We start from the raw sequence: 27,722 nt of genomic DNA, 5'->3' as shown, positions 1-27,722 counted from the left end.
GATATTCTCTAGCACACAGCTGCCATCATGATGGGCTAAGTGAGTTTTAAGAGAGCTGATAAACTTTAAGAGCTCTTGAAGGGTAGAGTTTATCTGTCTGCATTACAGTAATAGAAACATTTGACATGCATGTGTGTACCCAGACCCAAATTTCTGTCAGTAACAGCTAGGCCAGCCATTGGTAGAGTCAAAAGAACAGGATTTTTTCCTGGTGGCACATGCCAGTATGTAGTACTGGCACTTTCCACAGAACCAGCACCTCTTTCAGCTGATGGGTTTGTGCCCTCCAGGTGGTGATGATCATCAGTACTGGCACCTCTTTTTTATATATATTTTTTAAAAAAGCACTGCAAAAGACATGTTTATTTTCACTGAAAACAGGACTTTTCCCCATGGCACTGAATTACTATTTTCCATGTGAGAGTGTATATAAGAGGAAGGTAAGTGGTGAGGCTTGGGAATGCTGGTGAGAGCTAAATCTGTTTCTTGTTTTGATGACCAGTTATTGACAGCTAAGACTGCTTCTGATTGTGTATTTCTGGCCATAAACTAGATAACCCTATCCCACCTTCACTTTCTTAATAATGGTTTGAAAATGTGTACAGTTGTCAAAGGGAGAGTATGAATCTAAACCTGAACAGCAAGTTGATCAGATGGAGGAGCTGGTCCAGTGTAATCAGCTAGAATGAAGGAATGTTGTTAACTGGCATTTATATAGCAAGAGGGTGGGAATCATTACCACCCAAAAAAACTGCGTCTGCTGCCACTTTAAGCATACCTGCTTTGCCCTTCCTGTTACTGCCAGTTTCTCCAAGAAATTTCTTTTGGTTTAAATAAGACCACTTTGTTCTGCATTTGGCTTCAACATTAGTAAGAATGACAGCACATCTGAAGCATTGTGACAGAAATATGTGCTGACTAGAGGTGCATATTCAGATATTTCTGATCTGAAGCAGTGCCCAAAATTTCTTCTTTAGTTTTCTCTCAGAATTAGACATGGGCACGAACCAAAAAAAAAAATACCGAACCAGAAGATCGTGGTTCGGTGCAGACCACGATCCCAAATTCCCAAACAGCAATGAACATCTCCCGTTCCCGAACCCGAACCGTGGATCGTGGAGGCCACAACGGAGGGGTGCCCCACTGTTCCCAGCGATACAGGAACGGTGGGTGATACTGGCGGCATCTGTATTTGTGTTTGGCCGTCTGTTTTTCTCAGTCAGAGCTGCCTATCAGGGTTTGCAGGGATGAGATTGGAGTGTCCATGGCTACAGAACACCCCCTTCCCCCTCCCTCCCCTGGGTGTCTTCTCCCAACTTGTAACTGCTTTGCTGCTCCATGGTTGGAAGGAAGCCCTGCTGATCAAGGAAAGCTGGGCTTCCATTCGGGTTTCCAGGGCGACAGAAGGAGGGCAAACAGAGCTCAGGCATTCCCCTGGCTCTGTTGCCAGGGGAATAGATTGCTGGCGCCTGAGTGTCTGGATTCCTGAACCGAGCCCGAATGCCACGATCCAGGCCTCTCCCGACCGCTGGATCGTTGGCTGTGGACAATCACGATCCGCTGGGTCACGATCGCGCGATTGCCATTTTCGTGAGTTTTTTACGTTCGTAATGCGGATCATGCCCATCTCTAATCAGAATGCCCAACTAAACACCAAATTTTGGGAACTGTTTTGGATCGGAAATATCCAAAAGGAAACTGCACGTTAGCAAATGTAACCAGTAGTAGTGGCTAAACTTAGGTTTTGAAACTCAAAAGTAGAGATGTGTGCTGAGGGAAAAAAAATATTACAGTTTTGAATCTGGGGTTTGGTGGGAAGTAACCTTTACCATGATTGCTGGTTTACAGGTAGGACATTACTGGTTCAGGAAGGATCCAAATCTCTTTGCTTTTTTGAATTCTGAAATGTGGGGACCATTATTTTCAATGAGGAACTGATTTGAGGGCCTAGGGCAGCTGTTTTTAAAGATGATGGCACCAAGTTTGCGCAGAAAGTAATACTCCCTCTAATCTAAAACTCTAAGTTTCAAGCAGAATGGTCGAAGGGGTTTGATATTATACACCCCCCAAAACAGATGCCTTTCAGGGCAGGCACACTTTTTCCAGCTGATTTCTATGAGAGAGAGATGACACCATGTTAGCCACCAGCATTTTAAAAGAATTCCTATCTACAGTAAGGTAAACAGCTCACCCAATCACTGTCTACAAAACCATTCTGGGTGGAAAGCAGGGACCGATGAAGCTGCTCCTGCATGCATGCTTGCAAGCCCATTCTACCCACATGCACCATTTTGAAGGTGAATGTGGCCATACATTAAATGCCGATTGGGTTTTCTGTCAACCCACCAGGTATTTAGTGCACATATAATCAGACTTTTACTTTGAAAACATTGCTGATATTTGAAATACTACCTCCTTTCAAGAGTAAATGTGTCTATTAGTAAGGTTGGTGACAATAAGGCATAATAGACAGATAGTTTAGGCAGACCTTCAACTTAAAAGTTAATCGAACAGTGGTTCAAAATTTCAGTCATCTTCTTTGAGCTATGTGTAGATATTTTCAAGGTGGCAACAATATTTATTCAGTTACTTTTTTATAAGCTTGTTGGTTATTTATTTTATTAATAGGGTTAAGGAGACCTAAAATGAAGAAAGAGAATTGGATATTAGGGACACTTGTAATATTTGATGTTTAATATATATAGGACTTGCCTTATCTGTGATTATATTAACTGCCTACATTATATTATATTTTCAAAGATCAATAAACCGAGAAAATGGCAGCTTTAAAATGTGATTGTTAAATATATACACACAAACATATATATACATATATTTTACAGATAGGAAACTGTGGTGGGCAGATCAAAACTTGGGCCAGTTAGGTACCTGCAATAAGAAAGATGGAAGAAATCCCACAGTGCTGCGGAACAAAACTTCAGGAGTTGTACACATGAAAGTATATGATAAAGCAATACAGCAAGGTAAATGATGTTTTATATTATTTTATCAAATACTTATTAGTGTGTTCATTTATTTATTTAGAACATCTGTTTCTCTACCTTCTGCCAAAATTGGCACTACAAGCCACTTACAACTCTATAAGATGCCCTGTCTGCACCTTCAATGAAGGACAATTTTGCTTGATCGATCCTCTTCACTTAACTCAAAAGTGCATGCCACTTTGTACATAAGGATGGAGTATGGGAGTATGCAAGCGCATGCTGGTGGAAGAGTGACATTAGTCTTCTCATGGTTGTTGGCCTGTTATACTTCCCACATTTTTCTTCCTCTTATATTCTGGAATATAAACTACACAAAAGGATTTGGCAATTAGTGTTACCCAAAGGGAAGGTCTTCTTGCAAGTTGGGGTATTTAGCATGCAAGGAGGGCAGTGAGAGGGGGTAACTGAGGGATCTCCACCAATGTATACAAGGATTGTCCCAGCTAGAGAACTCTTTCAATGACCAAACAGAGGATTCAACCCAAAAGGGATTTTTATTGAAAATAACAAAGAAGAACAGCACACAAAACACACACAGCACACACTCAGAGCTAACTGGAAAGCAGTGGTGAAAGTTCAATAGAGTTTAAGGTATTGGGTGATATTTACTATCCAAAAGAGAGTGTCCGAAAGAGAGAGAGAGAGAGAGAGAGTTGAGTGACCTGTGTGTCAAGGTGGAAGGACTTGAACGGAAGTTTGAGAGTGGATGCTTGATCCAAAAGCATGCACACAGCTATGGCAGAGGGGCATTCCAATTATTCTGTGGATCCTACCCAGGGGCAAGATTGCATCTTCTGCCCCCAAAACAAAGGCTTAATGGTTGTTCCCAGGGTGGGACAAAGGATATAGAAGTTGTCTTCAGAGCAAGACAAAGAGCTGGCAAACTGTCTCCAAAGTGGGACAATAAGCTGGTAAACCATTTCCAGGGTTATAACAAATGAACTGGGAAAGTTTGATTAGGTCTTCCCGGGTGGAACTAAAGTTATCAATTATGACTGACAACCCACAAGGTGGATTGGTCAGGCTATCAGGCCCCTGAGTCACCTAACAATAGGAAAGTGGTTAAGGGGAGATCAATAGGGTGTGTTGCATTGATTAATTCAGAAACTTCGGGAAGGCCCTTTTGTATCACGATCCTTAGTGTGCTTCCGGGGCATGGGAGGGGGTGAGCTGGCCTTGCCTGTCATCTCCCATGCTCACACATGCCATCTCCCAGCTGGGATCTAGCTTCTGTGTTTCTGCCTGCTTGGTAGTCAAAGCACAGTTAGAGAAGGGGCTTATGGCAATAAGCCTTCTCATATTGTGGGGGCAAGTCTGTCCACTAACATTTGATGTGTGTGTTTTAGGACACTAAGAACTTTGATTGAAGGATAGTGTCTTGGACTCACATCTACTGAATTTGAAACAAAGACACAAAAAGTTATTGTCATGGCATGATAGGGTGGCATCAGAAATCTGCAGACACTTCTTTATTGATGAAGAAGTAACTGAACAATGGAAACCATTTAGGCTTATGTTGCGATAGTTTTATTCTTCCCAGATGGATTCTGAAATTATTTAGCAGAAACGTATTCAAAATTGTTACTGAACACTGCTATTATACTAGTGAGTCTATGCCAGGTCATTGCATCTTTTATTTTAGAATGATTTGTAAGAATTCGGTATGAAATGTATAATCCTGATAAGACAAGAAATAAAAGGTTATTATTTACTCTTTCATTTTTACTACACTGTAGGTAGCAATTCTTGTCAACTCAATAATGGTGGATGTTCCCAACTTTGCTTGCCAACCTCAGAAACAACTCGCACATGCTTATGTACTGTAGGCTATAATCTTCGGAAAAACCGTATGTCTTGTCAAGGTAAACTTCTTTTGCTTTTTTAAAAAAAATACAGAATTTTGAAAATTCTGGAAAAATGATTTTCTAAGAAACTTGATGCTACATTGTAGGAAAGATAATTTCCATTGAGCTTTTTGAATATCTTTTGTGTATTCATGTATATTCTTGCTAACAAAGATTTCAATTTCCTAGAGCTATATTACAGAGTTTACAGAATTATCAAAGACTATAATTTCAACCCTAAACAGAGTTATACCACTATGTTGAAATCTTAAGAGGCTGTGGCTCTGCCTAGGATTGTCCTGTATGTGTAATACCTGGGTTTGTTATTATCTTGGCATCAGTAACTTTGTTCTTGTAATGTCATAGTTTGTGGCTTTATAGCTATTGCATATATTCTTATTTTAAAAATTTTTTATTGGTGAGCATAATTTCAAACAATATTTCAATTAAACCCTATCTGATTAAATCTAACCTGATCCCCACCCTTTCCCCCCTCTTTCTTGACTTCCAACAGCTTTCCAACCCTCTACCCCCTTTATTACTTAACATATCCTATATTAGACAATCAAGCATCCCTACATAGCAATCCTTACTCTAAGCCCTAATTACTCTATAATCTATACATACTATATTAGTTTTACTGATATTTCTTTCCAAAATTAATAACATACTTATCAAATTAATTTTACTAATACTTCTTCCCATAATTAACAGCATACTTCTCATATCTTATACTTAACCATAATTCAAACTTAATGATAGTTAAGTTAATATTCTAACTTAATAACATTTATTACTCTAAATAATTTCCTCTTCCCTTACTATATGTATGCTATATTACTTTTTCTAGTATATCAATCCCACTTCTAAGTATCAGTTATAAATTCTACCCCTCCTATAGTTAACTATAATCCTAGTTTAGATTAATATAAACACACATTTCTTCTATTGGTAAAGTCACTTCTCTCTTCTGTTTGTAGTATCATAGTTTAAAAGTTCTCAAACTGCCACAGTTCTCCTTTCACATCCCATTTTTTCTCCAAATATTGTTTCATTTTAGCCCAGTCTGCCATAAATTATTCTGGGTCTTGGTCTTTAAGTTTTCTTGTCATTTTGTCCATTTCTGCCATGTACAGCAATTTGTAAATCCAGTCCTCTACAGTAGGTACTTCTTGCACTTTCCATTTCTGCGCATACAATAATCTTGCTGCAGCTGTCATGTAAAATAACAATGTTCTGTGCTGCACTGGAACGTTCTCCATTCCCAAGTTCAGTAGCAACAATTCTGGGTTCTTATTTATTTGTATTTGTAAAATCTCATTTATTACTTCAATTATTTCACCCCAATACTGTTTAGCTACTTCACATGTCCACCACATATGATATAATGATCCTTCGTGCTTTTTACATTTCCAGCACTTGTCTGACATATTAACATTCCCCAGCGCAATTTTTTTTGGTGTTAGGTACCATCTGTATATCATCTTATACACATTTTCTTTAATATTCTAATATTTATGCACGTTGTAATCTTAATTGTATTCTTCCACAAGTGCTCCCAGGACTCCATCGTTATTTCTTTATGAAAATTTATTGCCCACTTCACCATCTGTACTTTCACTGTTTCATCCTCAGTGTACCATTTTAGAAGTATCTTATAAATCTTTGAAATTTGTTTCTTGCCTTCTTGTAACATTACTTCTTCCAATTCTGAGTTTTCCATTCTTATTCCTCCTCTTGAACAGTCCGATTTGTAAAGATCTCTGTTCTGTCTGTATTGAAACCAATTATAACAAGGAGACAATTCTTCTTCTGATTTTATTTTTAACGTTAACTGTTGTATTTGTGTTATCTCCTTGTAAGTTAAACATTGCTGTTCGTTATCGACAGTTCTCGGGTCTATTACTTCGTACGGGACCACCCAAGAGGGGATTTGATCTTCCAGATATATCTTATATTTCTTCCAGATTGTGAAGAGGCTTCTTCTGATATAATGATGCAGAAACAGAGAGTCCGCTTTTATTTTATCGTACCATGGGTATGCATGCCATCCAAATATTTTCTTATAGCCTTCCAATGCCAGAAGTTTGCGATTTTTCAACGTTATCCAATCCTTTATCCATGTCAAACAAATTCATAATACAGTCTTAGGTTGGGTAGTTGCAAGCCACCTCTTTCTTTCCTGTAACACTTTCATTTTAACACGTGATTTCTTGCCTGCCCACACAAAGTTCGAAATTTTTCTTTGCCATTTTTCAAATTGTTTAGAGTCTCGGATAATCGGAATCGTTTGTAACAGAAACATCACACGAGGTAACACATTCATTTTTATTGTCGCAATTCTGCCCAACCATGATAGATTCAACTTGTTCCATTTTATCAAGTCTCTCTCTATTTGTATCCACAGCTTCTCATAGTTGTTCTTAAATAAGTCTATATTTTTTGCAGTTAATTCAATTCCCAAATATTTTACTTTGTTTGTTACTTCGCAGTCCGTTAATTCCATCAATTCTTGTTGTTTCTGTTTAATCATATTTTTACATAGTATCTTCGACTTCTTTTTGTTTACGAAAAAACCGGCCAAGTCTCCAAATTCCTTTATCTTCTTTATTACCTTTGGCATATTGTCGATTGGATCCTCTACAATCAACATTATGTCATCTGCAAATGCTCTGACCTTGTAGGTAAACTCTCTTATCTTTATACCTCGAATTGTATCGTCCTCTCGTATCTGGATCATCAGTATTTCCAAGATCAATATAAACAACAATGGAGACAATGGGCAGCCCTGCCTTGTACCTTTGTTTATTTTTAGTTTTTTTGTCAGATCGTCATTCACTACAATCGCTGCACTTTGGTCTTTATAAATTCCTTTAACTGCTTGTATGAACTTTTCTCCCATTTGCAGCTTTTCCATAGTGGCAAACATAAAGTCCCAGTTCAGATTGTCAAATGCTTTTTCTGCGTCTACGAAAAAGAAACCAACCTCTCTATCGCAATGCTTATCATAATATTCAGTAGCATTTATTACTGTTCTTAGATTGTCCTTAATTTGTCTATTAGGTAAAAATCCCGCTTGTTCTTCTGCAATGAATTCCGACATCCATCCTTTAATTTTTTCCGCCAATACCTTTGCAAATATCTTATAGTCATTATTCAACAATGAAATTGGTCTATAATTTTTAACATTAGTCAAATCTTGTCCTTCTTTTGGAATCAATGATATGTTGGCCTCCTTCCAAGTGTCAGGAATCTCTTGGTCTTGCATAGCACCATTCATTACCTCCTTCAGGAGAGGCACCAGTTCTTGGCCCATTGTTTTATAAAATTTTGCTGTTAATCCGTCTGGACCTGGGGCCTTCCCCAGCTTCGTTGATTGAATACCTTCTTTTATTTCTTCTTCTGTCACTTCCTTATTCAATTTCTCTTTCCATTCTTCAGAGAGTGTCGGAAGTTTCATCTTATCTAAATATTCCGCTATTGAATCTTTGTTCACCTCTTTTTTTGGTATAATTTTGCGTAAATTTAAAAAAGGCTTTACTAATGGCGACTTGATCACTTAGTAACTTATCATCTTCTAGTATCATGCTAATAATTTTCTTCTCTTTCCTCTTTTTTAGTTGCCATGCCAAATATTTCCCAGGCTTATTTGCTCCCTCAAACGACCTCTGATTCATCCTCTTTAAATTCCACTCCAATTCTTTATTGTTCATTGCAGATAACTGTTCCTGCAATATTTTAATATCCTGATATATTTTCTTTTTGCCTGGTCTCTTTTTGAGTTGAATCTCTTTGGCTTTAATTTTTTCCATGATTTCTTGTCTTTTTTCCTCCTTTTTCCTCCTATCTCTTGCATTCAAGTCCATTAGTATCCCTCTGATCACGGCCTTATATGTATCCCAAACCTTGTTTGTCGATACTTCTTTATTCAAATTGCATTGCAAAAAGAACTTGGTCTCCCTTCGCAGTAACACAATATTCTCTTCCATTTGTAACAGGTCCTCATTTATTCTCCATCCTCTTCTTTTACTATTCTTACCAAATTTCCACACAATTGGATTATGATCTGAGCCTACCTTTGGCATTGTTTCCACCTCTTTAGTCCAAAGCAACAGTTCTTTGGAGGCCCAGATCATGTCAGTTCTTGATAGTGTAAAATGTCTTGCAGAATAATATGTATATTGTCTACTCTTGGGGTACTGTCTCCTCCATACATCCTCTAAACTTTCCTGTTTCGTGATTGCAAATAATGACTTTGGTAGTAGTCCTCTTTTCTTTTGTGTAGTCTTAGATTTCTTGTCCTCCTCCAAGTTCGTAACGCCGTTAAAATCACCTGCCAATATTATTTGATCATAAGACAATTCATCTAACTGTTTTTGTAAGTCCATAAAAAAAATTTCTTTTGCACCATTAGGCACATAAATTCCAATCACCAATGTCTTTCTTGAATTCCAAATTATTTCCACCGCCAAATATCGAGCTTCTGCGTCACTTAACACCACTTTAGGCTGTAGTTCCTCCTTTATATACAATACAACACCCCTCTTTTTCTGTTTGGAGGCAGCTACAAACTCTTTTCCCAGCTTTGCCATTTTCAAATATTTTACATCTTGCTTTCTGATATGTGTCTCTTGTAGGCATACAATTTTACATTTCTGTTTTACAAGCCAGTGGAAAATAACCTTACGTTTACAGGGTGAGTTTAGTCCATTTACATTCCAAGATAGAACTTTACACTCCATGATCAAGCTTTTGTGGGTTTTGGTAAGTCCTTTTCATTTTTACTAATAAAATCCTCCATTTCCTGACCAGATCTGATGCTCTTTCTTGCTCCGCCAAATTCAAATGTCAGTCCCTCTGGTATTTCCCATCAGTATTTAACTTTCATTTCTTTTAACATCTGAACTAGCTCCCTGTATTTCTTTCTTTCCAACAACACCGATCTGGGCAGTTCCTTCATGATTCTTACCGCCTTTCCATCAACTTCTAGTGGATCCTGAAACTGTTTGGTCACAATTAATTCCCTTGTATTTCTTGTCGTAAATTGCACAATCATGTCCCTTGGTAGCTTCCTCTGAGACGCAAATTTTGAGTTGATTCTGTACACCACATCTAGGAGAGCTGCAATTTCCTCTTCCTCCTTCCCCAGGTACTCTGCCAAAATTTCTGTAATCTGCTCTCGGGCGGTCTTTTCCTCTGTTTCCGGGATCGAACGAAATCTTAGTTGTTTTTCCATTTGTTTACTTTCCGCGATGGTCACTCTTGCTTTCAATCCTCTCATCTCTGTCTTCTGCAAATCCATCGTATTTTCTACTACCTTAACTCTCTGCTGCTTGTCTGATACGTCTTTTACCAGTTATGCCATTTCTGATTTAAGTGTCTCTTTAAAGTCTCTAAAATCTTTTGCCATCTCCTGTATCATACCTTTGAGCTCTTTATTGCCTTCTGTAACTTCAGAAACTTTTTTATCAAGATTCTCCATCGCAGCTTGCCACTCCTTCTTCGACATCGTGGGGCTAGATTTACCACGCTCCCACGAGTCTGCCCTTTTCCTTAAATCCGTGGCTCTGATTTATTGCTTCCAATTGCTTTAAAAAGTCCCAATTTGCTCGGTTTTTGTTAAAAGTTCTTTTGCTCAGTCCAAAATGTCGGGCGTTTTTTCTCTATGGTTTTAACTTGAAGCAAACGCCCTTACCTTCTTCCAAGATGTCCTACTTCCTGTTTCATTGAAGCCAAAACTTTACCCTTCTCCGAAATGGCGAACTTCCACTTCCGGTATTAACACAGACCGCCTCTTGCCAGTCTCTTTATGGTCCTGATGTACTTCCTGTTACTTTAATGTTTGCAGCAGTTCTCGCGATATTCAAGCTTTCCCACAGTCCGGTATCTCTTCCCACTGCAGGTATGTAAACAATATCCGATTTTCCGCCTTAACTACAGTTTAAAATGTCACTTTTTAAATTTTCCCTTGCCGGAATCTTCCCCTTCACTTAATCAGTCTGTCGCAGTTTTTAAATCCAGTTTTAAACTTTATTGCTTGCTTAAATCTGTCCCGATTTGAGAGATAGCAATCTTTACCTTCTTAAACATCTTTTCTTGGGTTGTAATAGCTGCTTCTTTTAATCAAACGAATCCATTTCCCTTACTGCTTATCGAAGCTTGGGCATGTAGGTCTTATGCCAGTAAAGTTGACTCCTGAGCCGCTGCAGAGATCTTAGCAAACCTGTCTTCGGGGGGGGACCTCAAGGGCGGGAGAGAGCTTGTTGCTTAGAGCCCTCCACCACCTGAGATCAACGCGCCCTCAGGTACAGTGCATACTTGCCTGTTCTCCGCCTGAGAACAGGGGGCCACGGGCAATCTGTGCCCCTCCAGCCTCCACAAACAGCGGCACGGACAGCTCAGCTCTTAGAGCTGCTTTAGATCTCCATGGATCCTGAACTGGAAGTCTCGCTATTGCATATATTCTTAATGTGTTCTACCAAATGAATATAAACATGTAAAGCACCTGATGATAATGATGATGATAAATAATAACATTCACTGAGAGATCTCTGTCTTTTGGTGCTACACCTCTGAAGATGCCAGCCACAGCTGCTGGCGAAAACGTCAGGAACTACAATGCCAAGACCACGGCAAGACAGCCCGGAAAACCCCCAACAACCATCAATAACATTCTATTTATATACCACCCTTCAGGACAACTTAATGCCCACTCAGAGGTGTTTACAAAGTATGATATTATTATCCCCACAACAAAACACTCTGTGAAGTGGGTGGGGCTGAGAGACTTCCTAGAAGCTGTGACTGACCCAAGGTCACCCAGTTGGCTTCAAGTGGAGGAGTGGGGAATCAAACGCAGTTCTCCAGATTAGAGTCCTGTGCTCTTAACCGCTACACAAAACTGGCTGTCAGTCTAACAATTAGTTTCTGTTCTCTCAAACTTAATTTTGCATCATTGGTATATTTTCTTCATAAAGTCAATACAAACAATGTATTGGTGGACGGTGTTCATTGTTATACTGAGGGAAGGGAAGTTTGAAAGTGGCCTTCAAAGGAATAGACAACCTTGTGGTAGAAAGTGTTTTCTGAAGGCAGAAAGGGTGAAAAGCATTTGTTTAACATATTACCAATTTCCATATTACTTTTAATTTAATACAATTGAATTATTTATCCGTGGTGATTATAATTGTTCTTCTACTGTTTTTTCTATGTGTGTTTTAGGCATAGAATCATTCCTCATGTATTCTGTTCATGAAGGAATTAGAGGAGTTCCCCTTGATCCAAATGACAAAACAGATGCATTAATGCCTATATCAGGGTCTTCATTTGCTGTGGGTGTAGATTTCCATGCAGGTAAATAACAAAAAAATCCTGATTTTTACTTAATAAGAATTTAGCACGCTTTACTTGTTATAAAAGGTAGTCATCTATTTTGTGCATATAAGTGTAAGAAAATAATACATAGTAGCTTTTTTTTCAGAAGTACCCAACAATTGCAAGCAATAAGATTGCCAACCTCCAGGTGGGAACTCTCCCTGGAGGAGTTCCTCTGGAGGAAATGGCAGCTTTGAAGCATGCACTCTGTAGAATCACATCCCCACCAAGCTCCCTCCCTCACAAACTCCAGCCTTCCCAAACACCACTCCTATATCTCTAGCAATTTTCCAAACCAGAGTTGGCAACTCTAGCAGCAACAAAAGGTCTGAATGGTTGATGTTAGTGAACACACCTTTACTCAGTGTTATCTGTATTTACATTCTTTTCTAGAAATTACAGCCCTAGACTGAGTCAATCATACTTAATTTACTTCTTTTCTATCACAGTTTCTTGACATTTTATTTTTTCCCTGATATAATTTCACCGAGTTCTTTTCAAAATCAACAATTTAATGGTTATCCTATATTTATTTCCTCAATTGACAGAATTATGAAGAGAGGGAGAGAAGGAAAAGGATATACTAGCCTCCATTTGTAGCAAGAGAAGAAAGTGCTGTTGTCAGGCTATGGATGACAGGATACAGCAGACAGATCTCTGGATCACTGCAGCAAGACACAAGTGCTTGGTCAAATGGCTTTTATTCAGAAATCAGATCATTTCCATATACAGGTCCATAGGATTACTTAGAAGCTAGGTAGACATCTAAGCAGCATGAGTAGAAGTTGATAGGAATGACATCATGTGAGAGAAACTTCTCTTTTAACATTCTAGTTTACTCCTTTCTCCCCCCTCCCAACCATAAACAATACTTTGGCATGCTCTTGGTGTGAGAACATTTCACATATTTGTGGTATCATGTTGAGTTACTAGGAAGCAAGACACAGGACTGTCTGGGAATGAGCACAATGTCATAAACACTAGATGCTGTTACAGTCCAACATATAAACACCTGTGAAAGCCTGAGAAAGGAATAGTTATGACACTAGCAAAGTGATATTGAGCTATAGCAAGATACATTGTGTTCAGCAGAACAGAATCAAAATTGGCATGGATGGGGCTCAGACATGACAGATGTCCCAGTGCTTTTCTTGGCAAGAAATAACAAAGGTGTGGTTTTTTGTGCCAGAAGCTGAAGGAACTAAGAGAGACAAAGTTAGTAACGTTATATCATGGGTGTGGGAGAAAGATTGCAAGAAAAGATTTGCAGAATTTATTATTTGTTTTAAATTACAACTGCAACAAGTTTTTTTAAATTTTAAAATTATTTTTAATAGGAAATGACACGATCTACTGGACAGATATGGGGTTCAACAAAATTAGTAGAGCTAAAAGAGACCAGACATGGAAGGAAGACATTGTTACAAATGGCTTGGGAAGAGTGGAAGGCATTGCAGTAGATTGGATAGCAGGTATCTTTTTAGTTTTAGTTCAGTCTTATAATGTATTTGTTTCAATTATGAATATTAATTTTAAGTACAATTTTTAAGCAACCATTCTAATATACAATTGAATATTAAAATAGTATTTATCTGTTGATTTCATGGATAAAGAAGTAATTAGACTTTAAATTATATCATTTTTTCCCCTCTCCAGGAAATATATACTGGACAGATCATGGCTTCAACTTTATTGAAGTATCTAGGCTCAATGGTTCTTTTCGATATGTAGTTATGTCTCAAGGCCTTGACCAGCCAAGATCTGTAGCTGTGCACCCAGAAAAAGGGTAACTTGATCACTGACATGTGTGCAATTGATTAAAATTGTTGAAAAAAGAAATCAAAACATGTAACCAACTAGACAGTATGACATAGTGGCAAATTTCGCAATAAATGTACCCAGTTAAAATCCCTCATCAGCCAGTGAATCTGTTCTACTGAATCTTTTATTCACTCAACACCTATTCCCCATCTGTAACACAGGGATACTGGCCTGCCTGCGTAAAGAGTAAAAAGTTCCAAGTTGTCTCAGTAAGAAACACAACCACGCTTCGGGGAAAACATGAAATATTCTATCCCGTCTCAATATCAGTCTTCTTCAACGAACAATTACTGGATGCAGCAGTTTTAGAGGATGTGTCCCTGTGGAAAAAGTACAGGTTAACTGTATTAGATGACTTGTTCAGAAAAGGGTCTTTTTTGGCATATGATGAGATAGTTGAAATAATGGCAGGAGAAAGACCATTTCTGTTTCAGTAGTTACAGCTCTACCATATAGTTTTTTCCACTGTTAAGATGAAGAATGGATGGGGAAATATGACTGATTTTGAAAGTATGATGAAGGCTGGCTCGTCGTATGAAAACATCTCTGGAATATATTCTGTGTTGCTTAGTCTGAATGAATATGTCAAAAGATGGGGCAAGGAAATGGTGCAAGAAATATGTCAGACTGAGTGGAACAAGATATGGAAAAAATGTATGACCAAAATTGATTTCTGTGAATCTAAGGGAAAGCTTTATAAAAATACAGCTAGGGTGGTATCTTACTGTTTACCAAGGATCTGTCCCTCCCATTCAGGAAGTGTGCAGTGCTTAAAGCAATCAATAAATATGTTTTTGGAGCAGTCCATTTGTCCAAAAATTATTTGGGGCTGTAATTATTTGGGAAATACATAATATGATGGCATATTTACTCCCATTTAGTGACTAGGTAAAATTGTTATGCTATTTAGAAAAGATAGTAGTAGAAATAGACTTAGAAATGGTTCTTGTACTTTTTAACAACAGCTAAATCGTGTATAGCAGCAAGATGTGAAAAAACCTGATTTGCTGAATATGAAGGAATGGTGTTTGAGAATGTGGAAAGTATTATTAATGATAAAATTAACATATCATAGGAGATTTAAATATCTAGCCATCCCTGACAAATTTGTGGAGAAATGGTCCATGTGTATTTAGTTCTAGAATAATATACTTCAAGATCAGATTGTACCTTATGTGAATGTGGATGAAATATAAATGGTAAAACTAACCAAAATTAAGGCTGCTTAGGTGTCAGTACTTCTCAAAGATAAATTATTTAGTTGCATCAGTTTGGTTGAATATTTTTTTAACACAATATTTGCTTAAATATTTGTTCTCTCAAGTATGAGCTGGACCAATATTAGTTCTTAAATACATTTTTTTGTGATCTGTTTTTCCAGCTGAATGGCTTCCTTGCATAAACTGATCTGTTTGAAGTAATTTAAGATTTTATTATGAATGTTTATACATTCTAGATATTTATTCTGGACAGAATGGGGACAGACACCTTGTATAGGCAAGGCTCATTTAGATGGATCTGAGAAGATAGTCCTTGTTGGCAGTGGGATTTCATGGCCTAATGGAATTTCTATTGACTATGAGGTTAGTTTTTCTGTCTAGTTTAAAGTTTAACTGCTATATTATATGAATAAATTTAAGTGATACAATATATTATTCTATTTTATGAGTCAAAGCTATGATAAAATAATTGGAGTTCATTGGTCAATTGATCCTTAGGAAAATAAATTATACTGGTGTGATGCTCGAATGGACAAGATAGAAAGAATTGACCTTGAGAATGGAAGGAATCGTGAGATTGTTCTGTCAGGGAGCAATGTGGATATGTTTTCAGTAGCAGTCTTCGGAGCTTACATCTACTGGTCTGACAGGTAATTTATTTTTCCATAAGTATTTGAGCCTCAAAATGTTATTTCTGTGCCAGATGCTTCACCCTTGTAGGATTAGCCATTCTTTAGCAAGGTCACTGAAAGGATCTCACAAAGCTATGTAATTTCCAAAGAAAAGGCTATTCAAAGCGAAACCGTATCAATGTCACAGGCAAAAGTATTTTTCTTCACCTTCTGTTAGGCCAGATGTCTTCAGTATTTTAATGACTTACTCTGTTTTAATTAGTTGAAAATTGTTGGTCTGATATCTTGAACTTATTTTTGGGCAGAGCTCATGCAAATGGATCTATCAGACGAGGCCACAAAAATGATGCTACAGAGGCTGTGTCCATGAGGACAGGGCTAGGAATAAACCTGAAGGAAGTGAAGGTCTTCAACAGAGGGCGTGAGAAAGGTAAACTCTCACTCAGGATGTTGCCTAGGACTTTACTTTTTTTTATTACACTGTCATTCTGTTTTGTGTGGAAAGCAAAACAGACTCTACATTTTGAGTGAGAAATTATAGAATGGCTAAAAAGCCAGTTCTTAAAAATAGTCAATTCACATGTTTTAAAATTGCATGAATATCAAGGAAAAGGATATCCTAAAACGATTCTAAATATATTCACAAAGTGCTACGATAGTTATCATTAAAAAGTGAGGCCAAAGTTAGAGAAAAAGCTCATTTCACAAGGTGCTTTGAACATTTCTTTCCTTACCTATGAAATCTAATACTCAGCGTGGCCAAATCTGTGGATACTTAAATATGAAACCAGAGCCATGAACAGACATGATAGATATTTCTACTTGAAAAACATCCCATGTTTGCAAAAAAATCCAGAATCTAAATTAAAAAAAAAATACATCGGGTGTGTTAAAACCAACACCTGCCAAAAGAAGCACTTGTAACTTTTAGAAATTAATGCCCTTAGTGGTTCTTGTTATGCAACCACACAGTATTGGCAGCTTTCAAGACTTGGTTCTGTCAATGACAGACAGGGGGAGGGGCAGGGTCCTTTCCTGTCTTGTGTTGCTCGGTTAGGGAGGATGAATCATGGTTAGGTCCAGCAGCAAACACCAGGTGACTTGCTACCAGATGACTTGCATGACTCACCCAGGCCCAGCTGCTTGCCACTGCAGTCACCCCATGAAATTCAATAAAGTGTGGTAGTTAGAATTTCAGACTAGGATTGGGGAGACCCAGTTTAAATTACTATTGTGGAAGCTCGCATGGTAACTTTGGGCCAATTACAGAATCTTAACTTACCTCACAGGGTTATTATGAGGATAAAATGGAGGAGAGGAGAATAATGTAAGCTGCTCTGAGTTCCTTTGTGGAGAAATGTGGCATATAAATGCAATAATAAATTGAACTGAAGATGGGGAGGCATATAAAAGGTAGGCTGGCTGGTGGGTGGGAAGGAGAGAAGGAAGTAGGGAACAGTTAGAATAGGGGAGTTACCAGGAGGACAAAAAGAGGGAATAGTGTGGGGAGAGGAATACAGGGGGAAATGAGGCATCCTTTGCAGGTCTTTTCAGGTTCTCACTGCCTAACTTGGCCCAGACTGGCAGCCAACACTGTGCAACTGAGCCTGCCCAAGGGGCTGACACCACACACCTGGACTAGAGTTTTCCAGGGAGAGGCTGCCAGTCCAGGCCAGTCTGGGCCCTAGTGGCTGTGGCTATACAATACAGCATTGTCAGCCTTAAGCCTTGGTTTCTGTCAGTAAAGGGCCCTTTTCAGGGCTGTTTTGGCTTCGAGAGAGGACTCATCGGGGCCATGCCAACCAGCAAACATGTAAGTTGCATGTCTTACCCAGGTTGAGCTTCTTGCAAATGTTTGACAGCAGCTGCTGCGTAAAAGTCTGTGTGATAAAGTGGTTAGAGTTTCAGTCAAAATCTGGGAGACCCAGCTTTGAACTCCCACTCTGCCAAGGAAGCTCACTGGGTAATCATGGGCCAGTTACTCATTCTCCACCTAACCAATCTCCCAGGGTTGTTATGAGGTTAAAATGGAGAGTGGGAGAATGATGTAAGCTGCTTTGTGTCCTCATTGTGGAAAAAAGATGAGATATAAATGAAATAAGTAAATAATAAAGGTGAACATGGGGGGGCAGATGGTGAATGGGTGGGATGGAGAAAAAGAAACATAAAAGATAGAGGCTTTGAGAGAAGGAAAAGAGGAAATAGTGGGGGAGGAGAAAATGAGTCCCCTCCCTCAACAAATCCCTGTGGGTTTTTCATTGGTAAAGTATAAAATTTAAGTCAATCATTTATCTATGAAAACGAAAAATTCCTTTTCAGTAGGAGGCTTTTGGAAAATACACTGGATAGATATAAGGCATATAATGACTTTTTAGAAGTATGATAGAAAAGTCTGAATGTTTTAAAAAACATACAGCAATAGTCTCTATAGAGCTTATCTAACAGTCTTCTTAGCCCAATTTTATATCAGGTATAATTTCTAAGTATTTTATGTAGGAATTCTGAAAATTCTCTCTCAGACAAGTCAAAATCAGTGCATGAAGTATGAAAATTAAAGTTATTGAACTGTATATGGGCTATATTTATAATAACTATGTAGGTATAAATATCTAGGTATAAAAAAGTTGCAGAAAACAATAGCTGACATTGTCTGTTGATTACAAGTAATCAGATGGCTATTCCTCCCAAGAATTGGTTTAGATTGCAACTGGAAGAAAGGAAGGAAATTGATTCAAATACCCCTTCCATTGATTTCTTTATAAACAGATGATAAAGAGATAAAGTTACTAATAGCAAAAAAAGATAATAGACAGCTATAGAGTCATCTTTCCATGGTCTGTTGGAAATTATTCCCTATGTTACATGAACGAAATATAGTGCATTAAATCTTTTAAGAATCTTCCTTATTTCTCTAAGATTCCTGTTTGTCAAAGGAAACTGGCAAAGATAGACATTACTTCCTAAAACTAGAAATTCATCTTTGGTTTTCTGTGCAGGCCCATTGTATGCCTGCAGAGAAGACACTAGATGAACAACAGTTATAGATAGGTAAGTACAACACAGTTTGTTTTCTAACTCCAAAATAATCCCTTTTCTCTGAGAATACAAAGAGATGAAATTGAGCATATTACCTCTCTTTAGATTTCATAATAAGCAGCAGAGAAGGACTTGTGCAAGACCTAGGCTTTTTTCTATTACTGGAAAAATTATATCTTGCAGTGTATTCTTCTAGAGTGGCTGCCAATCCTAAACTGCATTTCAGGCAGGGTTACTTATTCCATGGAAATCTACTTTTTAATGTATGTAGTATTGGATACCCACAACATAATATGCATTTATATTTAAAGCATCCCCAAGTAGTGGAAGGGCTACATTCTTTTAGTTGATTTAACAACTGAAACATAACCATAATAGAAACATTTTGTTCATATATGAGTGAAATATTTTTAAAAGTAATTGCTCATGGTTACTTTTTATATGATACTATCTTTATTAATTAATACTGTACTTAAATTTAATAATATATCTGACATGAGTTGAAGTATGTTAAAAGTCAGTGAATTATGTTAGGTTACAAAAGCCGAAATTATAGTTTTTTCTCCCTACAGGAACCAACATTTGTGCCAAGAACAATAGTGGGTGTCAACAACTTTGCCTCTATCGGGGAAATGCACAAAGAACATGTGCTTGTGCACATGGCTATCTGGCAGAGGATGGAGTTACATGTCTGAGACATGATGGTTACTTGCTTTATTCAGGAAGAACAATATTAAAAAGCATACATCTTTCAGATGAGACCAATTTAAATTCACCAGTGCAACCTTATGAAAATCCAGAATATTTCAAAAATGTGATAGCTCTTGCATTCGACTACAGCCTAAAAGAAAGAGGTACAAACCGAATTTTCTTCAGTGATGCACACTTTGGAAATATACAGCTTGTAAATGATGACTGGTCTGGTATAAAAGTTATACTTGAAAGTAAGTAATCATTTTTGTTTAATTTTCTACCTGTTGTGAAAACACAGTGCGGTGTAGTATTGGATTAGGATCTATTAGACACATGTTCAAATCCCCTTTCTTCTGGGTAAGCTTGGGTCCTTGTGCAGCCTCTAATTCATAAGGCTGTTGAGACAGAAACAAAACGGGGAAGGGAGAACTCTGTATATACTACTTTGAGCTCACTGAAGGAATGCAATAGAACTAGGTAGGTAAATAAATGTCTATTAGTGCTTAATTTTTCTTCTAACAACAAATGATAGCTTTTATTTATTAGACTGTAAGTAATCATACACTTCCTTCAGCATCTACAGAAGAAATTTTGTTGAGGTTTTAGTACACACATCTAATAATTGATGTCCAAGTGATAAAGATCTTTTACATAGTAATAAATATTGGACCATACATAGATATTAATCCAAATGTCTTCACTCACTTAGTTTTTAGGATATCAGCCGTTCCTGTTGAACAGGATTAAATCTTATTTTGACAAATTTCTTTGACTCTAGGAGCCATCTGAAAAATTTGGGAGCTAGACTTATTTTTCAGGTTTCATATTTTAATTACCATGATTTCTGTTTAGTGCTACTACGTAACTTCTTCACAGTTTCTTCTGATTTTATTAAAGCTATGACTGAAATGTAGTATATAAAATTATAGGCATAATCCTGGATTTCATCAGCACAACCAAAAGCTAACCTCTTACCCTAGTTTAACTTCTGAATTTTTCATAATAGCATTATTTCTTTTCATTTATGTACAGGGTTTCATTAAAGTTTGAGATCGCTACCCCTCAGTCCAGTGAATTCTGTACTTCTGGACTCTTTGGTGATATAGCATGCAGGTCTAAATACAGTTTAGGGTGGATTGGTTGTGTGTAGAGATAAAGTTACTTTCTAGTTTCAGACAGGAAGGACAGGTTACACAGCACATGTCATAAGAAAAGATGGATTTGATTTAGATGATGATATAGTGAAAATTGGTGGAAGGAACATTAACAGTTTGAGATATGCAGATGACACTACATTACTGGCAGAAAACAGTAAAGACTTCAAACGACTACTGATGAAGATTAAAGGTGAAAATACCAAAGCAAGAGTACAGATTAATATCAAGAAGAAAAATGTAATAGCTACGAAGTAGAGGTGGGCACGGACTGGGAAAAACCCATGGGCCATGAGTCCATGGTCTGTGATGTTTCACGGACCATAGACGACGAACTTTTCACGGTGCAGTGCCAGTTCGCAAACCCACCGGTTTATGGGTCCTAGCTGGCGTGACAGCGCTTTAACACCTCCTTGCTCCACCTGACTGGCGGCCCGCCAGTCAGCTGGAGCAAGGGAGGGATTTAAATGTTAAAGCGCTCCCGGTGCTTTCAGCTGGCCTGCTGGGAAGGGGGATCTACCCGTGGGCCAGCTGGTATTTAAAGGGCCCTTTCCCTGCCACTTGTATGGCAGAGAAAGGGCCCTTTCTCCCTCTGAGGCAGAGGACATCTTGGGTGATTCCCACCATCCAATCAGGGAGGCAGGAACTAATTTTCTTCCTCTTCCTCTCTGGCTTGTGGGACACCCTCTCTTCAGTTCTGTTCCTGCCTCCAGGGAGACCAGTCTAGTAGCAGACTAGCTCTGCTACTTTCTTATTAGGACTTCAGTTTCACTTTAACGTTCCCATTCCTACTCCTTTGCTCTTCTCTTCCTCTAATCTTTCCTTTGTCTTTCAAACTCTGTTGACTTAAACTTTCATAGTTCTTCCCTGTTTTCTTGCTATCCTCTCCTGTCTCTTACTACTCTCCCTGGCTGACTGAGCGGATCATGGCAGCCATTTGGGGCAGCCACCTACAAGATGTATGCCAGGGATTCTGAGGTCAGCTTCCTAGACAACAGAGAGGAATGCTCCCCAGTACGGGTGTGCCATTCGGGATTCTGATTCGGTTACACAGTAGGAGGGCACAACAGGGCATGAAAGCAGTCTACTACACAAAAATAACACAACTCACTTCACATCAGAAAATCAAAACACAATTGCTGTCAAAAACACTATTTCTTTAACTGCTTTAGGTTACACAGTGAAGTGAGTTGTGTTATTTTTGTGTAGTAGACTGCATTCATGCCCTCTTGTGCCCTCCTACTGTGTAATCTAAAGCAGTTAAAGAAATAAAGAGTTTTTGACAGCAATTGTGTTTTTGTGATTCTCTGATGTTAAGTGACTTGTGTAAATTTTTTGTGTGGGAGACTTCTGGTGTAATGTGTCACAATACTTTGCCTAGTTGTACTTTGAAAGTTAGAAAATATTTTTAAAAAAAACTTTATTCAGTATGTGTTTGTGTTTTCTTCTTCGATGTGAAGTAAGTTCTCATCATAGGGAACAATGGGGCTGGCTGGCCAGCCATCTCTGTAGGTGGTGGGGGAATTTTGGGGAGGGTGTCTGTGGTTCACGTGTGATTTTACAGGGATGAACTTGCACTCAGGAGTGTGCCCTCCATTATGGCACCCCTGGGCTGTGCATAATTGCCCTGGGAAAGAGAGTTTAAAAGTTCCCATCATAGGGAACAATGGGGGATGGCTGGCCAGCCTGCTCTTGGGGTAGTGGCCAGTGTGGGAATGTTGGGGAGGGTTTCTTTGGGTCTGTGTGGGGCTGTGGGGGGGGTGGATTTAAAAGGGGGACTGTGCCTGTGGCCATAGATGCCACATTCTGTGGGTTTCTGCTGTGAGAGTCTGGATTTTCCCATAACAGGAATCAATAGAGAGAGAGTGGCTGGCCACAGGGGAGGTTAGGTTTTGGGTAGGGGGTGTGCGGTCTTTGGAAATTTGGGTGCCGGTGGGCTATGGCTGTGGCTGTGGCCATTGGCAGCCTCAATCCCATGTGCTTCTGCTGTGTGGAAGTCCTCCCCACAGTAGAAAGACATTCAGTGGTATGGCAGGAGAACCACCTTTTGGGGGGGGCATAAAATGCCCCCCAAAGTGGGACCTGCTTGAGCCTTGATGGAGGGTGGGAGGACAGGTGGGAGATGGGCCCCTGAAGGTTGGGGGCATTTTGCATGCAAAATGCCACCCCTAGCCAGACAAGCCTCTTTTTTTCCCCATAGGGAATAATGGAGTAGGGGGGGCTAAGAGACCTTCTTTGGGAGGCCATAAAATGGCCCCCCAAAGTGGGATCTGCTTGAGCCTTGGTGGAGGGTGGGAGGACAGGTGGGAGCAGGTCCCCTGAAGGTTGGGGGCATTTTGCATGCAAAATGCCACCCCTAGCCAGACAAGCCTCTCCCCCCCACAATAGGGAATAGTGGAGTGGAGGAGGATAGGAGCACCTTCTTTGGGAGGCCATAAAATGCCACCCCCAAAGTGTTATCTCCCTGAAACTTGGGAGGGGGTGGGATGACAGGTGGGAGCAGGTCCCCTGAAAATTGGGTGCATTTTGCTTGCAAAATGCCACCCCAAGCCACCTAGAAAGATGACTTGTTTTTCCCCATAGAGAACCATGGAGAGTGTAGGAGGATGGGGCACCTTTGGGGGGGCATAACATGGCCCCCCAAAGTCCAATCTTTCTGAAACTTGGGGGTTGTTAGAGGAGAGTTAGGAGAAGGTCCCCAACAAGTTTGGTTTGATTTGGAAAGAAAATGGCCCCCCAGGCTCCCTGAAAGCTGGGGGCAAGTTCCCCATTGAAAATAACGATCAAATCTTTCCGAATCAAACCTGAATCTGTTTACTGATTCGGGTTTCCCTTTACTCCGAATTGGTTTCCCGATTCGGGTAAACCCAAATCAGGAATACCGACTCAGGCTGGCCCTGCACACCCCTACTCCCCAGTATTCACATCAAACACGATGGGGATTGATGAATCTGGCGCCGATATGTCTCCTGGCTTGTACGTGCTCCCAGCAACAAGTCAGCACCAACATGCTTCTGCGGCTTGTGGGTCTCCTAGCTACAAGTCAGCCTCAGAGCCACAGAAGAGCTTCAAGCAGCCTATCTCACTGAGCAGGAACAGGAAGCATCTGTACACTCCTGCTCTGCAGCTGAAGCCAGCATGTTACCTCAGCCCAGGCTTTTGGTAGGAAAAGACACCGGGAATCTCCTCAGCGCCAGTGCCACAGCGAATGCACCCATTCCAACCTCCTGGCTGGAGATTCCACAGCAGGCTTTTTCCCTTTGGATGTAGCCCTGCCTTTGCAACAGGACTCTCCCTGTCAGATGGATAATGTATGAAGGGCACAAACTTGCCTGTGTCTTTGAACCTTTTAACTTCCTAAGACCAGGGCTTTTTTTTCAATGGGAATGCAGTGGAACAGAGTTCCGGCACCTCTTGAAAATATTCAGCAACAGCACGTGAAAATAATATCATTTCAAAGAATCTTGTGTGTTTCTCCCTCATTTCCCTCTTGAGAATTCTGCCCCCTCTTTTCCCAGAAAAAAAAACCCTGCCTAAGACTAACCATGAGGGAGGAAATACATAATCTCTGCCGGGCTGAAACCTCTGTTAATAGTGGTGTGGTGTCTACCTCCTCCTCCTTCCTCCATGAGTGAGCCTGTGGCTCAGTGGAGGAGCTTTTGCTTTGCATGCAGAGGAGTCCGAGTTCATTCCCCATTAACTCCAGTCAAAATGATCAGGTAGGTGATGGAAAAAACCTCTTCCTGAGACCCTGGAGACCTGCTGCCAGTCTGAATAGACAAAACTGACCTTGATGGATCGATGGTTTGAGTCACAATAAGGCAGCTTGTAATATTTAACTGGCAAGGATCCCCACTGAGCAGGGGGATCAACCTCAGAAAGTGTCTATAATGACAAGGAGAAGGAAGAATTCCTTCAGATGTGGAGGAGGAAGAAATATGCCTGCCAGAACAGTCAGCCCAGCTGTCTGAATCTGAAGTCTACCAGTTTTTACTACCCAAGACATTCGCAGCTTTAGGAGTGCAGGAATTACCCTTGGGGGAGGAGGACCCTTAGACAGGGAATACCAAATACCAGTACAAAATAAAGTATTGCCAAAAACAATCTGAGAGGCAATCCCTTGGTCCTCAGCCATTTTATTCACACTACGCTCTACTAAGGTCCAGGCAGGATTCCAAGTGACCATCCTGGGGTTAATCTAGACAGCCCTTTAATAAGGGGGGTGGTCCTTTCAAGAACCCACTTGTAGTATAGTGGTTAAGTAACTGAAGCGTGATGCAGTACTCTGCTGGTTCAAATCTCACTGCTACCATGAACTTACTACATGGCCTTGGGTAAACCATTCCTCTGTCCCAGCTCCCCAGCTGTATTGTGGGGATAATGCTTGCTTTGTCCTATGATCAAACAAACAGGTCTTCACACATGGAAAGAGATCTGACGTTGATACCAAACTCTCTAAGACAGGACTTGCAAGCCATCCCTGTGAGAGGCCAACTACTCCTTACTGTCAAGCCTGGGTTGACATGCAGGTGGATGCCTGGACCTTAGAAATCGTCTCACAAGGCTATTCCATACAATTCGAAAGCCACCCACCATTTTGTCATCTCTCCCCTATGCAAAATATTAACTCAAACTGTAATCCAAAACCTTCTGGATGCTCAAGCTGTGAAGCGTGTTCCCCAGAACAAAAGAGGACGTGGGAGTCTACTCAATCTTCTTCACAGTCCCTAAAAAGTATGGGGACTGGAGGGCGTTATTAGACCTCAAATTTTTGAACAAGTTTATCAAATTGCATCACTTCTTTTTTTTTATAAATTTTTTTATTTTTCAATATCTAACATACAACTACTACATACATACATACCCTACAAAACAGTGACTACAAAAGACTACAATAACACAAGGGATGGGAAAAAAAGAGGAAAAAAAAAGGGAGGGAGGGGTGGAAAAAAGGGGAAGGTGCCCTACAAACACTAAACACTACATTTCTGTTTTTCCTTCATACTGCCATTATTCAAAAGTTAAAGCTTTATATTATATTGATGGAGTGGTTGATCTTACTAAATGCAAATTACAATTTAATTTCAAGTTAAATTTTTCTTCCCCTCCTGGGTCCCGGACGCAGTTCTCTCTGAGCAACTGCAGCCGCAGTGCTCGTTTCCTCCCCCTCCCCCTCAGACTTCTCCTTTTCGTCTTGTTTGGTGCACTGGAATTCTGGGTTCCTGTCCTCAAAATCCCTTAGTTGATCTTCTGATAATATCTTAAAGGCTTGATCTTTATGGCTGAACCAGATTCCTTCCGGGAATAACCATTTGTACTTTATTCCCCGTTCTCTCAGAAGAGCTGCGAACTTTTTATACTTAAAACGTCTCTTCCGAACTAGAAATGGGACGTCTTTCAATATCTTAATTTTGTTGCCCAAGAAGTCCAAATCTGCATTGTATGAATTGTATAGGATAGTGTCCCGGATCCTCTTAGATGAAAAATTGATGATGATCTCGCGCGGCAACTGACGCTTCATTGCATATTTTGAGGTAGCCCGACGGGCTTCCAAAATGGCGCTTTTTACTTCTTCTTTAGTTGCCCTCGCGGGTGTCGCCAATAGTTCCGAGACAAGACCCCGTAAATCCTCGTTTTCCTCCTCTTTCACATTCTGGAGGCGCAAAATTGTCTGTGTTAGTTCCACTTGTAGCCCGATCAACTGATTCTCCACCAGTTTAAGCTCTTTATTCGTAGCCTTCACGAGTGACGCACTTTCCCGAGCAGACTTCTCTGCCCGCCCCCCGCTGCTTCCTTGATGGTTTTCACTTCGCTCTCAATTAAGCCCACCCTTTGATCTGTTTCATTCAGCTTGTCAACAAAGGGTTTTATAGCTTCACCAACCGCCCTCCGTATTATTTCCTCCAGCGATTCTCCCTTTAAGGCAGCCGAAACTGACTTGCCAAGGGCAGGACTTTGTTTTTTTGTTGCCATTTGGGGGGGGGGGCGCCAACCAAATTTTGGAACTCAGCAAAGGGGAAGAGTGAGCCTTCTTAGCTTCAGATCTCACCTCTCCTTCACGTGCGCTTGTAATAACAGAAGGAATTCGCTTGCTTGTAGGCTCTCGCCTAGTTCTGTTCTTTGCCATTTCTCATGGCCCGGCAGCACTCGAGGCGCCGCGCACGTCCGCCAGCCTCCGTAGGGACAAACGGGCAATTAACCCCCCGCATTGATTCCGGGGGGCTCTTCCCGCAGCGTCCCGGACCCAGCCTCCCTCACTGGGAGTTTTGGGGGCTAATCTTCACAGATCAGCCGCCCGGACAGGGTGCTCGGCTGCTTCCTCTCGAGCCAGCGAGAGGAGCGTCCGACATGGCTGAGAAAACGAAACCGAATCAAATTGCATCACTTCTGAATGGAGACTCTGCACTCAGTCACAGAGGCCATTCAACCAGAAGAATACATGACATCTACAGATCTCAAGGAAGTATACCTCCTTGTACTGATTCTGATAGTTCATCAACAATACCTAAAATTTTGGCAGTTCTGAGCCATCCCTTTCGCCAGTCCACTGTGCCAAGAATGTTAACAAAGCTTCTGATCAACCCCATCATATGTCTCAGAGAGAGAAGTATTCATGTTCACTTGTACCCATACGATCTCCTGATCAGTTCAAGCTCAAGAGAAAATCTCACCACAACACTCAATTCAGCATTCAGTTCCTACAAGCTTGAATACCTGGGTTTGATCACAGTCACCAAAAGGCTTTATCTATCCCTCACCAAAGAAAAGGTCAGGAAGACCAAACAGTTTGCTGAGACTGTCATCAGAGTGCAAAATCACCTCTCATGTGCAGGCTGGCACCTGCAGGAGACCCTGTTCAGATGAGCAAAGTTGCCGTTGAGGAACATAGGGAGGGAGGTGGTCCTGTAGGTATGCTGGACTAAAGCTGTGAAGAGCTTTGTAT

The 27,722-nt window shown here is 40.1% G+C and overlaps 1 protein-coding gene across 1 annotated transcript in view; it reads left to right on the top strand.

The window, feature by feature from the left end:
- The window catches only part of LRP1B (LDL receptor related protein 1B), a 1,076,743-nt gene that overhangs the window by 746,000 nt on the left and 303,021 nt on the right, over positions 1 to 27,722 (top strand). Inside the window, exons 33-41 of the mRNA XM_054970106.1 lie at positions 2,844 to 2,984; positions 4,742 to 4,867; positions 12,071 to 12,202; positions 13,561 to 13,695; positions 13,880 to 14,009; positions 15,501 to 15,627; positions 15,763 to 15,914; positions 16,202 to 16,326; positions 19,505 to 19,876. Coding sequence (XP_054826081.1) covers positions 2,844 to 2,984; positions 4,742 to 4,867; positions 12,071 to 12,202; positions 13,561 to 13,695; positions 13,880 to 14,009; positions 15,501 to 15,627; positions 15,763 to 15,914; positions 16,202 to 16,326; positions 19,505 to 19,876 — 1,440 coding nt within the window. The remainder of the gene's footprint in view (positions 1 to 2,843; positions 2,985 to 4,741; positions 4,868 to 12,070; positions 12,203 to 13,560; positions 13,696 to 13,879; positions 14,010 to 15,500; positions 15,628 to 15,762; positions 15,915 to 16,201; positions 16,327 to 19,504; positions 19,877 to 27,722) is intronic.

The sequence above is a fragment of the Eublepharis macularius genome, chromosome 2 (assembly GCF_028583425.1).
Source record: "Eublepharis macularius isolate TG4126 chromosome 2, MPM_Emac_v1.0, whole genome shotgun sequence".
NCBI lineage: Eukaryota > Metazoa > Chordata > Lepidosauria > Squamata > Eublepharidae > Eublepharis > Eublepharis macularius.
Note: the sequence above shows the minus strand (reverse complement) of the source record. Positions and strands in the feature narration are given on the sequence as shown.